Source organism: Tiliqua scincoides, chromosome 5, assembly GCF_035046505.1.
Source record: "Tiliqua scincoides isolate rTilSci1 chromosome 5, rTilSci1.hap2, whole genome shotgun sequence".
In the NCBI taxonomy this organism is placed as follows: domain Eukaryota; kingdom Metazoa; phylum Chordata; class Lepidosauria; order Squamata; family Scincidae; genus Tiliqua; species Tiliqua scincoides.
The window spans coordinates 30,686,479-30,702,762 of NC_089825.1; the positions used below are offsets into that span (position 1 = coordinate 30,686,479).

At 42.0% G+C, this 16,284-nt stretch overlaps 1 protein-coding gene and 1 pseudogene across 1 annotated transcript in view; one reads left to right on the plus strand and one right to left on the minus strand.

Annotated features, from left to right (window-relative positions):
- Positions 1–478: 478 nt before the first annotated feature.
- THSD7A (thrombospondin type 1 domain containing 7A) overlaps positions 479–16,284 on the minus strand; it is a 251,866-nt gene continuing 236,060 nt past the window's right edge. Inside the window, exons 22-29 of the mRNA XM_066628571.1 lie at positions 14,014–14,159; positions 12,267–12,441; positions 10,766–10,939; positions 10,356–10,451; positions 7,313–7,395; positions 6,220–6,433; positions 4,634–4,721; positions 479–563 (exon numbers count right to left, since the gene is read on the minus strand). Coding sequence (XP_066484668.1) covers positions 479–563; positions 4,634–4,721; positions 6,220–6,433; positions 7,313–7,395; positions 10,356–10,451; positions 10,766–10,939; positions 12,267–12,441; positions 14,014–14,159 — 1,061 coding nt within the window. The remainder of the gene's footprint in view (positions 564–4,633; positions 4,722–6,219; positions 6,434–7,312; positions 7,396–10,355; positions 10,452–10,765; positions 10,940–12,266; positions 12,442–14,013; positions 14,160–16,284) is intronic.
- On the plus strand, positions 6,823–6,945 carry LOC136654526 (5S ribosomal RNA; annotated as a pseudogene).

Consider the following 16,284-nt stretch of genomic DNA (forward strand, 5'->3'; position numbering starts at 1 on the left):
AGCACTAAAATGCTCTTTAGCCAGTATACCATTGGACGGATTAATACGTATGGTGCAACTGAGTATATAAGTTGGATATAAAGCATTACAGACATCCTGGTATGATCTCTTCATGCTTACTGATACACTAGGTTAATGCAGCAGATAGTTCTGGCATCAAGACTCTCCGCTGTCAATACTAGATCATATACACTGGGCTGGAGACATAAGTGGCTAGGCAGTTCAAAAGTTTCAAAGAAGGCCACGTTTACATTTCCAGCAGCTGTGCTTACAAAATTCAAATTTGCCACCAGCTCTGCTGTACTGATCGATGGTTTAGAACAAAGCATGTTTCTTGGAATATCCTTGGCCATTATAAAGTCAATTTTTGTGTGTGTGTATCTTGTGTGGTAACACCTGCTCTGTAATGTACACAATGTACATGCTGTTTTTGAACACAACAGTTTCAAGAGACTAAGGTCATAGGAAGTCCTCTATTTTACATGTCCGCATCTCCATCGTAAGCCAGCGTTAAAGGTTTCAGACGGTTGTTTTGTCTCCTCTGTGGCTTCTTTGGTTTTTTGCTGTAATGAATAAAAACAAATTGTAAAAAATTCGGGTGTCAAAGCAATAATATCGGAGAGCCCAGTCCTATGCGCGACTAGTCAGTCCAATTATAGTCAACGGGGCTTACTCCCAGGTAAGCGCGGATAGGATTGCAGCCAGAAAGTGTTTACTAATAACTGACAGCCTTGATGAGTTAAATGAAAGCATGGATTATTTTTACAGTTGTTGCATTTTGCTGTTCTTATTCAAGTCAAGTTTCATCAGAAGTTTGTTATACTTCAAAAATGTTTAAAAAGGGCTTGATACAAGTGAGATGGGAAGCTCACATTTCGCCTCCAGAAAGGCAAATAATTTCGATTGGTCTTTTTTTCTTGTTTAGAGCATAGATTTGAATGGAACAAAAAAGCAGCAGACTTTTTAACAGATCTGAACCCACTACCAATTTATATATTAAGCTTATTTATTTATAAACTTTCTCTGTTAACACCAAATATGAATAAGGGTACATCTTCAAAGTGAGTATGTTCACAGCCATAACTGGCTATTTATTTTAAATACTATGATTTGGTTTTGTTTTTGGAGGATGGGAAGCTATCCTGTTAAATGGACATAACATTCTGTAGAAATGGTAACATTTGGAATCTAAGTATTCTTCCACTTTCCACCAGCCACCATGGTATCTCCATGACAAAAGGTGTCATTCAAGGGTTTTTTTTCTATATACAGGCTTCACTGACAACTTGACATGCCAGTGTTGAAAACAAATTGCAAGGTCAAGATCACTATTTTTAGTTGGGAAAGAGTACTTTTCCCTGTTCATTCCAACAGAGCAGGAACCAACTTTTAATTTCACAGAATCAAAGAGTTGGGAGGAGGCCTCAAGGCAGGGTAGTCCAATCCCCTGCTTGAAACAGAAAAATCACTGAAACCTTTCCTTGAAGATCTCCAGCAAGAGAGAACCACCACCAGGGATCCCCTTCTTGGAGATAAACTGTACCATTCACATGTTACTGATTGTTCCCTTTGATTTGCTTGAGGATCCATAATGAATGCTAATGACACTCTCTTAGTAAGACTTGAACTGCATTTTGTTTTCTCCGCTAAGAATCACTATAAGACTGCTTTTCACAGTGTACTCAGTAAGTGCACCAGGTTCTTAAAGTGGCATTGCAACCATTCATTTCAGGGTTTGAAAACACTGACCTCATAGAACAACCAATGCTGACTGCTGGAAAGTGGCGAGGCAGCTAAATGATTGACAAAGACTGTGAAAAGAGGAGAACTGGGAGTATTGATCTCATTGGTCCTTGAAACCAGATGGAGCCACGTCATACCTCTTGACCCTGTTGCCTGTTGCTTACTGTACAGTTGAAACCGATGCTATGACCTCCTAACAGCAGTTGTGTTTCATTTGTGTAAAGGACAGGCAGGCAAATGCCTATAGAGGTAAATCTTGCTCTGTACAGGGCCGTGCACATCACATCATCTAAATTATTTAATTATAATTAATAATTATAAATAATTGTTTAGGGACCCCTTTTTAATCAGTACATATACCAGTGGTTCTCCAACTGCAGCCTTGTGGGGAGGGGGGGAAGCAGTGACATGATTGCATGCTTCGGGGGCTCCTGTGGAGGCTGGTGCATATATAATATAAATATAAATAAAGTTTATTACTATTATTTATACTTATTTATTTTAATTTGCCTGATGATGACACTTCTACCATGACATCACTTCTGGTGGGTCTTGGACAGATTGTCATTCCAAAAAGTGAATCCCGGCACTCAGCGTTTGAGAACTGCTGCAATAAGGTGTTAGTAAGTTGACGCCTGGTGGGGGTGGGGGTGTGACATCACTAGGGATCAAAATCACTAAATTCACAGTTTGGAGGAATAATACGAGTACCATCATATTATATATCAATCAATGCGTAATTTCATGTAGAATGTGTTCTATCTTTGTTCGATCAAAAGGTACAGCCAAAAACCCAGTGTGGGGCGAAGTGATGGTACATCACCATGCCCACCGCCTGGGGTGTTGGCCCGCCCACTGCATGGGGGGTGACAGGCTGGCATCCTGCACCGGGTGACACGAACCCTAGTGATGCCACTGTCCTGCATCTCTTAACAGCAATGTGATTCTGCATCTCTTAACAGCAATGTGATTCTGGCAGACTTGATAACAATCAAGACCCACTTCCAATTTTCTGTCATAAAACCAGAAGTGGGTCACAATTGTTACTTTGATAGCTTGCATGCTTTGGGGGGCCCTGTGGAGGCTTGCATGCTTTGGGGGGCCTTGCATGCTTTGGGGGCTCCCTGCACCCCTGGGAGCCTGCTCAAGCCTCTGGTAAGTCCAAGCAAGCCCCTGTGCCCCTCAACAGTGACGTGATTCTGGCAATCACATCACTGCCTTCCCCCTTCCCCTGCAAGAACTTACAGCAGGCCTCAAACTCCCTGAGTTTGAGAACCGCTGACATATACTGTTACTCTGTGCTGCTTTTATGATTTTACTTTTTTGCTGCTGTTAATGTTTTTATCCACTCCTTCTGTTGTAGGTAATCACTTATTGCATTTATGTGTATGTATTGAGTGCTCCTTTCTGAAGTGGAAAGGCAGGATATAAATTCTACTAATAAATACTGTTTTTCAATTTTCTTCATGTTGGCAACCTTCAGTCTCGAAAGACTATGGTATCGCGCTCTGAAAGGTGGTTCTGGAACAGCGTCTAGTGTGGCTGAAAAGGCCAATTCGGGAGTGACAATCCCTTCCACACTGGGAGCAAGTGCAGTCTGTCCCTGGTCTGTCTCCCAGGCTATGGGCCTTTGCCTCTCTGCCTCAGTCTGTTGGCAAACTGTCTCTTCAAACTGGGAAAGGCCATGCTGCACAGCCTGCCTCCAAGTGGGCTGCTCAGAGGCCAGGGTTTCCCACTTGTTGAGGTCCACTCCTAAGGCCTTCAGATCCCTCTTGCAGATATCCTTGTATGTTTCTTACAGTTTTATTATATGATATTATACACTGCTTTGAGCTTTTGGAAAAGCAATCTATAAATCTTTTAAATAAATACATAACAGGGCTGAGTCAAACTTTTTTGGCCAAAAGTGCAGCTGAACTGAAAACATTTATGGTGGCAAAAGGCCACCAGAGCTTCCTTTTTTTTCTGTTGCTGCTACATGTTTTGTGGTGCTAGTGCTCCCTAAACTATAGTGCTTCCCATCGTATCAACAGCTGGTGGATACCAGCGAATCCTGTAGCCACAGGCAGTATGTTGGCCCTCGGCTTCTGCCCTATTTCACCCCCTCTTCAATTGCCAAAATGACCCTCCCAATTCTGCCACATGCAAGTGTTAGGAGAGGCATTTTGGCATAATCTGAATGACATATAGATGTGGGTTGAACCGAGGACCAATTGATGTTGAAATTATAGATGATATGCAACAAGCTGAACAAATTATAATTGAGAAGCACTACCTTCAGTATGGGTAACTGCCCCATTCCAGTGGGGCAGAAGGTTAGTCTTGTTTCATGCTTGGTGTCTCATGATGTGGACTGGAAGAAATTCCTTACTCCGAGTAATGACGGACTTTTTGTCTTTTGCTTTTCTGCTAGAATGTGCTTGTACCTCATGCATGAGTTACCTGTAGCTCTAAACTTTATAAGCATCTTTAACATGGTATTCTGGTTCTCTACTGTAATCTGGATTAGCTCACTGGTACAGCATGTGCTTGCATGCAGAACAAACCAGGTTCAATCCCCGGTATCTCCAGTGAAAAGATTTTAGGTAGGAGCTCTGGCAAAAAAACACTGCCTGAGATCCTGGAAAGTTGTTACCAGTAAAAGGAGACAGTATTAGTGTTACTTGTGCAGTCCTATCCATGTGCACAGCTCTTTACACAGAGTGAAAAGAAACAGGTACCCAACATGAAGGCTCACAATTTCAGAGACTACAGAGGAAAGGAAGAGATATGGATGCAGTAAGGAAATGGGGAGAAAACATTAATTAAAGGCAAAGGCATCTCTCTACATGAATCTCACATTCATTATTTCTATAGGAGTGGTCCAAAAGACAAGATTGATTGAACTCACCAGGCTAGATAGATCATAGAAACAATAAAGATGAGCAAAACAAATGCACCAGCAGCTACACCATAAACCCAGGTCTTCAGCTTCCCATCTAAAAGAAGTGAACGTTAGTAATTAGTCTGCAAGTTAGTACTGCACATAATTTTTTGGGATGTTGTAATAAAAGGCTTGCAGAGGGGCAGTTAGTAACATTGCAAAATAATGTATCTTGCATGCAATATGAAACTGCTCAGCTGAAAGCTGAGGCAACCTTTTCAGCCAAAGCTGAAAGCAACCTTTGCTTGCTACACAATGTGAAATACGTCCATACAAAATAGGCCAGAGTGAAGAACAAAGCTTGTTCTCTTCATTCCATGAACTCAAGTTGAGCATTTTTCATTATGAACAGTGCAATCCTATGCATGTCTATACTCAAAACTAATGACCCAATTGAAAGAGTACGCCAGTGGAATGCATGTCCCTACTTTACAGCTGCAGAGAACGCAACTCGACCAGGGTGCACACACTGGTCACAGCTGCAAGTGGTAAACAGCCAGCTCCACATGCCAACAGGTGCCTCACACCTGCCGGAGGAGGTAAGATGGCACAGGGAGGTTGGCAGGCAGCAAGGAGGAGGTTAAACAGGGTGGATCAGTCTCAGGAGGGCGGCAGGATCAGTGGTGGCACACACAGAATCCTGACCACCTTCCCATGCCTGCGCCAGATGTGGAATTCAAGGGGACCTCCAACAGCCAAAACTGGGGAGCAGAGAAGCCACGCTGGTTCCACTGCATCTCCGCATGGGAAGTTAGGTAGAATTGGGCTGTAAGTCACATTGGGACTTACTCCTAGGTAAGCATACATTGCTTACAACTTAGGACAATAAAGAATGGGCATGATTCTGGCCACATGCAGGCACCTAAGCAGATGCCTAGAACCCAGATAGATTCTGGGGAAAGACTAGAGTCCCAGTCACATTATTGATCAATTTGTTGTCTTTCTCAGCTAGCAAATATATTATGGACTGGCACCACAATCCTATGTATGTTTACTCAAAAGTCAGTCCCACTATGGCTAGTGGAATGTTCTCTTAGGTAAGTGTGCATAAGATTGCAGCCTTAATCGACAACCTATCAGAGTAACAAAAGGCACAAAGTCCTACAATGGGTATGTTTTCTCTAATACAGCCCTATGTGCATATCTATTTTCTAATAATAGGGGTCCCATTGCAAATCTTAATATTTAAATCATTGAATATACAGGATACTGGAAAAGCTTAAAAAATTATGAAAAACATGCCACCTCTTTTAACTATTAATGACAGAAGGAAATTGGGATTTGTTGGGGCTTTTCATGCTTTCACTGCCTCTTGTTAACATTATGTAGTTAATGCACCATGTAGTAAAAGCAGCCCCTTCCACTAGTCATCAGAGCCATTCCAGGCATTGATAGCGGCACACAGCCTGCGTGTAGCCATTGCGTGGCAAGGGGAAGGGGCTGCTTACAGGGCACGTTGCATTACCACACACACACCCGCAACCGTGAAGATGCCACAAAATCTACCACATTCAGTGGAATTTGCAGCACTAACTATTCCTAAGAAACGTCACCTGGTCCAAAAGGCTGCAGAAACCAAGTCCTTCCTCGTCCTGACTGAGTGGTATTGGGTGGTTGTGTGGGGTTCACAGCTCGACTGGTTTTGACATCTCCCTTTTTATCCTCCACTGTTGGGATGGCTACCACTGGGATGAGAGTACATTGCTCAAGTGTGTCATTGGAGGACATGACTTCTGTGTATCCTTCTTCACATGCACACGTTCTCATCTGCAGGGAAAACAAGTATTGTACAACTGTAGCAAAATCACACAGCTTTGAGTGCTACACAGCATGCTGTGGAACAGAAGAAAAAAGAAGGCTTAAGTACAGGGAAGCTGCTGAAATTTGCAACTGATTCAGGACCCCTCCTTGTCCCCACTGGAGTGGATGTGATAAAACGCTAAGACATCTGCAGATACTATCAAGTTTGTACATTTATGTAAAAACAGGTATTTAAAAGAAACTTAGCAACATATTATCATGCCTAATTTTTGCATAGGAAATGCACAAAAATATTTGCAAATAAGTATATATTTTAAATGCATATTTAAATATGGGAATTTTTCTGGTGAACTGGAAAACAAATCTCAGGATTTGGGGCACAATGGAACTCAAAGGAAAATAGCAACATTTGTTACCCTGCACATGCCCGATCTCGTCTGATCTTGGAAGCTAAACAGGGTCAGGCCTGGTTAGTACTTGGATGGGAGACCGCCTGGGAAAACTGGGTGCTGTAGGCTTATACCATAGTCTTTCGAGACTGAAGGTTGCCAACCAACCATTTGATGGATTGGAAATAGAGGGACCCACCCACTCCTGGCTGAATGAATGCTTCCTCCACATGTATGTATTTGTGTGAAGTTTCTCACTAAACCTGTCCAACATAACAAAACAAAAAAAAACCAGAATTCCACAATGGCTTGAAAATAACACAAGTGTTTTTGACTACTGGTCTGTCAACTAAGTACCATGATTCCGTACTGCAATTTTCCTTGGAACAAAATGCTGCAAGGATTTTGTCTGCAGGACTTTACCAATCTATTATAGCAAAACATTTACTGCAGCCACATGATGGTTCTCTGGTTCATATTACACAAAAGCACATACCTCGCTACAGTAAGAATGGGGCTGGCTGCACGGTGGCTTACATGACCTGTCAACCTCTGGCTGGCGCACCACTAAACAGCCTCCTGAAGAACAAAACAAATCAATTTTGACACAACTGCATTTTGCCACCTACGTCTTTCCTTTCTGCCAGGAAAAGTGCCATTCTGTAACAGAGGATGAGCTCTCACTCCACAGTTTAGCCAAGGAAGATCACAGTAATTGATGAGATTTATCTACATCACTCTATGTCTCATTAAGAATGTTGGTGTGCCAGATGCCATTTAACTTTTATGGCTCAAACAGGTAATTGGCTGCATGTGTGCAAATGTGCAGGGAGTGAATAATTGGTTTTCTACTTTGAGAGGTAATTGTATTCTTGGCAGGATGGCCCTAACACTGACAACCATTAACATCACTGACCTATTGTCAAGGGTGATACAGGGCGCAGGACATTTTGCCCTATGCTATGTGTATCTTTCATCTTGATCTTCAGAGCACTGAGCAAAGTTGTAAGCCCCAGAAAAGAACAGGGCAGATTACTCTGTAAATGTTTTTTTAATTGGTCACTGAGCAGCTAATGGCCTTGTAGCTGTGATTTTATCAATATGGTCCAGTGTTTCAAATGCTACACTAGATCTGGGTGAACTAAGGTTTAAATACTAGTTCAGTTATGGGGCAAAATGGGTTACCTTGAGGCAGTCAAAATGGGGGGAAAGCATGTATCTCACCCTAAGCTCCTTGGAGGAAAAATGGGATAAAAATGTAATAAAATGAATCACTACTTCCTATGATGTTCTAAAATATTCTTAGCTGACGGAAGGGACAAACTCTATCTCCCTTAGCATTATGGTATTATATCTCCAGACCCTGTTGTATAATAAGTGTGGAAGGAGAAAAAAGTGTCCTAGGAGGCAAGTATTGAATTCAAATATTTGGTTCTAAGGAGGATTTTTCAAGGGCCTGTTCTTAATTCTTAGTAGTGGCTACTATGTTACCAATGACTCAGTTATTGTTTTTAACTTAATAAGCACACAAGGCTTTCATCATCATTTTCTGCCAGAATCCTTTTGCCATTATTTCGAGGGGAGGGCAGGCAGGCAGGAGGGTTTGGGTTGGGTTTACACCCTTCATCAAGAAGTATTCAGTATTCCAATTCCCTGATTTTATCTCTGCAAAAGGGTAAATAAATATATTCATGAGCCAAAACTCAGCAGTATACATAAGGCAGCCATTGCAATGTTAACCGCAAGCCCAGGTATCCTGAAATCATAGCGCTAATGTACTGGTGGGAAAGGATGATGAAAACCTGATAACAGCAGATGCAGTTAGATGCAGTTAGGTAGCCAATGTGTGTTAACCAAAGAATTGACAGGGATCCAATTAATCTTGCGAGCAGCACATGAAATGATATCAATTCTGTATGTCCTGGCATACGACGCACAGGCCTGTAAGCCCCCTTGTTACTAAAAGTCAGCCATCTAGAGAGTTGCAGAAGGAAAGAGCTGCGTTGTCACCCATTTCGGTCTGAATTAACGTATCTGCAAAAATAACACCTAGGTATAAGAAGGCAGCTCAGAATGACAAGACTGTGTTAAAGTTGAACAAACTGAAAAAAAACAGTGGACTAAGTAACTATCAATGTAAATGCAGGTTCCTGTAGGTGTTTCAAGCAGATCAGCGACATTTTGACAATGTTACAACATTGCTAACCATTAGCAGACCTTAACTTCAGCCCCAGGCCACAGCGCACAGGTCCTTAGAGCTGCAATTCAGCAGAAACCACCTGTCTGCATTCATAACATGATTTTAGCCTTTTAATGAGTCAGAGAAACTTCTGCAGATAATACTGTAATACTTGGGATAATTTGCTTCCTTGGGTGATGAATACTGAATGTCTTTTTAAGGGCTGCAGGCCAGTTCTTTTTTTACTGAACTAATCCATGCCAAAAACGGCACACAATTAATATTTTATGTAAGTCAGTATCCACCCTTAGGAAAACGGTCACATTTTGTACAAACAAAATGCATTGCTGGATAAAAGGCAAAATGCAGGTTTGAAGGGTCTCATTATATCTTAATTGCAATTGTCACCAGGTTGTTCAGTAGACTCTCAAGATGATCAGTTTTAGTTGAATAATTTTCTGTGCCCTTATGTGTGTGTGTGTGTGTATGTGGTGTAATCTTTTAAAGTGAGACTATAAAGTGTGCACATCTCTCTCTCTCTCTCTCTCTCTCTCTCTCTCTCTCTCTCTCTCTCTCTCTCACCTACCTAGCAGTCTTATGAAAATGAAACCCCCTTGGATTATGGCTAACATGCAACTGTGTGGCTTTTATCCAGGGATAACTGTGCAAAGCCCATTCTGCCAGGACTCCAAGATGTGCTGCCAGTCAGTTTCCAGACTAGATTCAAGGTCTTAATTCTTTAAAGCCCAATACGGTTTATCCCTGGATACACAATGAAGCTTCTCCTCTCATATCAACCTTTCTGGGTTTTAAGATCAAGAGTTGAAGTCTCATTGCAGATGCTTCAAGACCAAAGATAAGACTGGTCACTACTAATAGTGGCCCATCAACAATGGAATTCTTTCCTCTTAGAAGTATGGCAAAACCACTTGATTGGCCTTTTTAGGAGGGCTGCAGAAATGTTCTATATAGATAGGACTAAACTTGTATATCTTTCATCCTGATTGTGACCAACTTTCCAGCACCAATACAGCTGCCATGCAGCCCCAAGCTAAAGGAACAAACATTTCCTTACCTTGAGGAGGCCTCCATGACTGCCCTCTCCCCCACTGCAGGATGTAGCACATACTCAGTTGGCATGGCTGCATCAGCACTGGAGAGTTAATTAGGACTGGGCTGCAAATCTTGGTAGAATCTCAAGGAGATCTGTTTTATTCAAGTAAACAGCAGCTACAGCTATTGGAGGGTTGCTTTCTTTAAACTGAAGGATAACTCTTATTTATGCTTATTGTGATAATACTATTTTGTCTGCTTTTTAAAACTTGAGTGTTGAAGAAAATAAGATTGGAAGAGCAATTACCTGTAACATTCAAACCATCCGATCTTTGACACCACACTGTCCGCGAGGATCCCTTCCATGGGCTAGCCATCCAGTTGTATTCGTAACACTGGCCATCTGCATTGAAAGCAGTACAGCAGTCAGAAACATGTGGCTCGAGGAAAATGTACTTTAAACCAATGAGAAGTTTACAGCTGTGTTTTTCTTTTCCATTTTGTTTGCAGCTCCATTAATCACAACATGGACAATAATCCAGGGAAGAACTGTTCAGCACCAATAAATTAGGAATTGTTGAATTCCAAGTTCAATAAACTTTTTTAAAGTTACATTTCTATTCCACCCTTTCCATGTTTATCTATGTTCACAAGAACCAAGGAACAATATTTCTCACTGTGGATGATATCAAAATAGGATCTACTTTTGTCTCTCACCATCACACTGTCTTGTTTCTAAAGCCTGCTCTGGGCACAGATGTTGATTTTCCAAGTCTTGAATAATCACTGCTTGTGATCGAACTTGTATTCCTCCAAAGCCAAGGTCTTCACCATTGACACAGGTCAATTGACAGAGGCTCCATTCTGACCACTCCTTCAAATAACAGTCACCTGTCAAATAATGATAGATGATACTTAGAACAAGAGGCATTCACTTTCATCAGTCACAACCTTAAACTCTAGTCATAAATATATGGGTGGAACAGTTTAGTTGCAACAGTCACATATAGAGCCATTTTGGACAATATGTTTGACTGGCCCTGCTAACTACGCAATGAGTGGCATGAACATGAACACCCCGCTTCCCCTCCTGAGAGATGTGTGCATTACAGGTACAGCTTCTTCATCACTTGATGCAGGACCTGGTGGACATGTTGTCTGAAACAGCCCAATCTTCTCCTAGTTAAGTTTTTTGATCCACCCTTATTCAAGCCTGTCCAGATACTTTGCTCAGAAGTATTTGAATATTTTGGCCTTAATAACCTGAAAGGTGCTTAATATTTCTGAATAATCTGATACACTTCCTTTGCCAAGGCACCACCCCATCAATAAAAATCTACAAAGCCTCCTTATGACGAGATTAGAAAATAAAATCCACACCAGCACAGCATGTTAAAAAAACATGGGGGTTGCTTGAAAATCAGTCTTGCCAACAGTGGTCCTGTGTAAAGAGGCTATAAAGCTAAAATGGCATCCTGGCTTGCAAATGAGCCTAGAGCTTTAATTATTTCAGCAAAAGGACTATTAAAGATTCATGTTGCCTTACATTACGTTGACAACAAATGAAATCAGCTCCATGTTAACTGGATGCCTTAATGAAGGGGTTTTATTTGCCAGCATTAAGCAATCGTGTAAAGAAATGAATTATTGAATAAACGATGTATGTATAATAGGAGAGTATGTAGTGATCTTTGGAAACATTAACTAGAGTGCGTCATTAACCCATCCCCACAGGGCAGTTAATCTTCTCTTGGTGAATTGTGGGGCCATTCAAGCAAAGGTCATTTCTTCAGCAAAATTTAAGTGTGAACCCAAAATAAGCTGTATTTTAAAAGTTTAAAAAGAGTAATAAATTGGAGACTGAAGTATTATAGCACTTGTTACTGACTTGGTATTAGAAATTAGAGCTGAACCAAAATGAGAAGCCAATATTGTGAAAAGCTTTCAGAATCTAAAGCCCCTCCCTTCTCAAACACTTTTCGGAGATCATTGCAAAAGACCTGCAAAACAATTTATTTCATTGAGGGATCCCTGATTACCTAGGATCTCCCAACCAATCAATGAATCATTCTTATGAAGCTTGGAATGGACTGGCAATTGCTTTGACATGTGATATACAGCAATGCAGATGTAGGAAAGAATGAATTTACATATCAATGCTCTCAACAAATTAATGAGCAATGAGAGAGCTTTACAATGCATTATCTAAATTGGTTACCTGGACAAGGTAAGGTGCAGGGTTCTTCAAGTACCATTTTCTTATTGCCGTCAACAACGGGTTCAATTTCCCCACAGAACTCTTCATCCACTATTTTGCCAATGTCATCACTGGTTCCATCATAGACCACACAGGAAATGTTTCTCACTCTGATCCCTTCTCCACACTGGGCATCCTTGAAAAGGAGGTGCATCAGACATGTTAGACAAGGGAAAACAAAAGTTTCCACTGGCTCAGTTTCTACTGGTATCATCACAGCACTTTCCAAATTTGTTGTCTGGTTGCTCACCTCTTAGTGTTATGCTACTTAGGGCGCAATCCTAACCCCTTATGTCAGTGCTGTCTAGCACTGACTTAAGGGCAATGCAGCTCCGAGGTAAGAGAACAATCATTCCCTAACTTTGAGGAGGCATCCGTGAGTGACACCCAACTGCAGGGTGCAGCACATGTCCCATTGGCTGGAAAGCACTGACATAAGGGGTTAGGATTGCATCCTTAGTCCTTAGACTTAGTCCTTAGCCAACCATAGAAATAATTTGAGGGAAATCAGGCTGTCTTTCTTTTTCTTTTTCCTATTTATGTGCATATTAATAGGTGTATTTTCTCAGCAGGAAAGGAAGATCTCAGCAAGAAATATTCTTTAACAAAATGTATCTTTGAATGTAAAATAGTTGAAAGTAATTTTACATAACATAAAGTTGTTCTGTGGAATTTTAATTTTGGGTTTAGGGAGCAAAGTTCCCTTCCCAACCCCAATGAACATTTGTGGTCTATCCAATAAGGCCAATGTCTATTCCAGAGCCCTTTACGTAATGTCCATTCCTTCGATTATGGGCTCATCTTCACATTCTTTTTAATGTTCCCCTGAGTGCTGAACATCAGTGCTGAGCAGTGGCATAGCTAGAGAGGGTGCAAAGTACTCAGTTTTGCAGGGAGACTCACCACAGTGTGCAAGGGGCCCTTCCCCTTCGGAGCCATTCCAGGCAGTGGGAGCAAAACGGAGGCATTTTTAAGATCAAGCTAGAAGTCGACTCCCTGCCATAAATGTTGTGCAATCACAGGCATATTTTAACATTAAAATATGCAGTTCCAGACATACAGCCTGAGATAGTTCAGCCACATGTACTTTAAAGGCATTTGAACTCAGAACAGTGGGTGATGTCAGTATGGTCTGTGCCCATTTTTGTTTTGTTTTACTAAGCAGGGATATCACTAGGGTTTCTGTCACCCAGTGCGGAAGGCCAGTATGTCACCCTTATGATGGACCTCTTCCCATGCAGTGGGTGGGGCAATGCCCCAGGCAGTGGGCGTGGTGATGTACCATCACCCTGCCCCCACTGGTTTTTTGGCTATAAATTTTGACAGAATAGAGATATTTCAACATGGTTTGTTTCACTGCATTCTGCGTAAAATTACTCATCAAGTGAAATACAACATGATGGTATTATTCAAAAAATACCAAGATTTTAAAAATTTTGGCTAGTAGCGGTGTCACCCCCTCTGCGCATCACCTGGTGCAGCCTGCACCCCTTGCACCCCCATAGCGATGCCACTGACACTAGGAAGCCAGAGAGAGTTGCTGGCTCTCTTTGGATCCTTTTTACAGCACAAGACACTGTGGTTCAGAAGTACAGTACTTAAAAAAACACAAAAGAAACAATCCAAGTTTTGTATGGTCTTCATGAATATGTTTATACAAATATAGTATCAATGAATGAACAGAAAGAAAATCTCATTTGTGTTTTACCTCAACTTTGCATTCTGCCCACTGACTGTACTGCCATCTATAACAAGGTTTTACTGGACAGGGTTTGAATTGCTCCATTTGTGTAGGACAAGGTCTCCCATCTCCTTGGAAGGGTTGGATAACTGTTCTCCTTCGTATCATCTTTCCTTCAAAATAGAGGGGAGAGAGAAAGAGAAAAGCAAGAATGTAGCATCAGTCTGAACCTGGCTAGATAATCAACTTTGGCAACCTCTCAAATTATAATGTAAAGAATGAGGGAAGCGGGTACTTGGGGCTTCGTTCACCAAGATATCTCATTCCTAGTCCCACAGCTTTGAGTCTAAGAGTGGACAACAAAGGTGACTTGTTCATATCAGCAGTGTAACTTTACGGGGCAGCATGGTAAGTATTGCAGGCGCCACAGCGTGCCATGTAAGTGGCTCCTCCCACTCACCCAGAATGGCTCTGATGGCAAGTGGAAAGGGCCGCTTTCATGGTGTGTTGCAGTGCCTGCAATTCTTACCATGCCACCCCCCTTCTGGCTACGCTACTGGTTCATATCACCTTTTTGTGATAACAGATGGATAGTTGAACTAGGAAAGCAGAGGGAATTTGTTGTTTTATTCACTTTGTTTCTTTAGACACTATTATAAATGGAGAATTTTAACAGAGCAGAGAATATGTCTCCAAGACTTAAAGAAAATGGAAAGAGAATGGGTTTAGCTGTCATTAATCTCAAGGCCAGCTAAGACTGATACACCACCACACTATACACACACACACACACACACACACACACACACACACACACACTTCATGAGTTACTGGCAAGCTCTGGATTCCAGTAAACTTTTATTTTTAACGCTCTATATTGTCTGTACCAAAATGTACAGATTTGCTTGCTGCAAGCAGACAAGAATTCAGTTAAAAACTATAATTGGTAACAATAAGCAATCATAATCACCCTTCAATTTTCTGTTTGTTACTGTGATACAGTGGAAAAAGTCAAGTTCTGTCCCCAAAGTAACTTAAGTTTAGAGGAGCTTTCCTTCAGGTACCACAGGGTGGCAGCAGAACTACACGAGAAGCCATGCTCCTCTGTCTTTTGACATGTTGGGTAATCAACCAGAGATTTCCAACATTTGTTCCCCACCATACCACTTTGCATGGTCCACCTATTGGAAATACCACTGGAAGTAACTGGCGATGATGTCATTGCCAGTTACTTCCAGATTGGGAGGCCAGATTTTTGTTTGATTGTTGTTTGATTTTTGTTTGTTGATTGTTTTAAGAATCCCCATTTTACACTGTACAGTACTGATTTTGCCACTGGTTGTATGCTTGAAAAACTGTAACGTTTCAGCCATTTCAAACCACTGCGGTCAATTCAAATGATACTATGTAGGATATAAATTGGATACAAATTAAATGATACAAATGATACTGAGTCAGCCACCCACATGTGTAGTTTATAGTACGTGCACAAGCATCCCCCATCCTCCTTCTGCTGTGCCATTTCCCTTCCCCTTTTCATGGAGGGAGCAGTGTCTGAATATCCCTGTCAAATGCAATCTAAATAGTACTTGTATAATCAAAGGGGCTTGTATGAAACCTGAAGTCACCCTATGTAATTGCGAGAAGATGAAAGCAACTTCTGTGAGGGTGGGGGGATATGTAATCCCATGGAAGCAAGGCTGGTTCATATGACATGATGTGAACCAGTCCAGTTACAAATCCTGGTTAAATATGAACCCTGGTTAACCTTCTTAACCATTAGAGCACAAACCTAACCTGTGCCAGCACAGCCAGACCGCAGTGGCCTGTGCTGTACCCAATGAAAGTTAGGAGTTACTGGAGGTCACTTCGGTTATCCTGTGTCGAGCCCCAGCCTGCCCTATCGGGCTACTTGGACCTGCAACAGCAATTTATCTGGCACAAATCCAAGCAGCCCATTTAAGCCTGCCACGCCCAGGAGTTGTGGTTAAAATACAGCATGAGCTGCTGCCACCAATCCTGCCCCCATCCTGGGCCCAATGCTCCCTCCGTTCCCAAACCCAAGAACGCATCCTCCCGACTCTTGGAGCATCCTCCTGCCATCTTCTTCCACCCCCTGTGCCACCCAGCACAACCACACCTCCTCCAGCTGGTGCAGGGGGGTGGATCTGGCCTGGACGAGCCAGTGCGTACCTCTGCACTGGCCTAGCTGACTCCCAAGTTGGCACAAAAGTGCCTTATGGCATGCTTGCAACACTCGGGAACTGGCGCAGGGGGCCTGCAACAGCTCGTGATGGT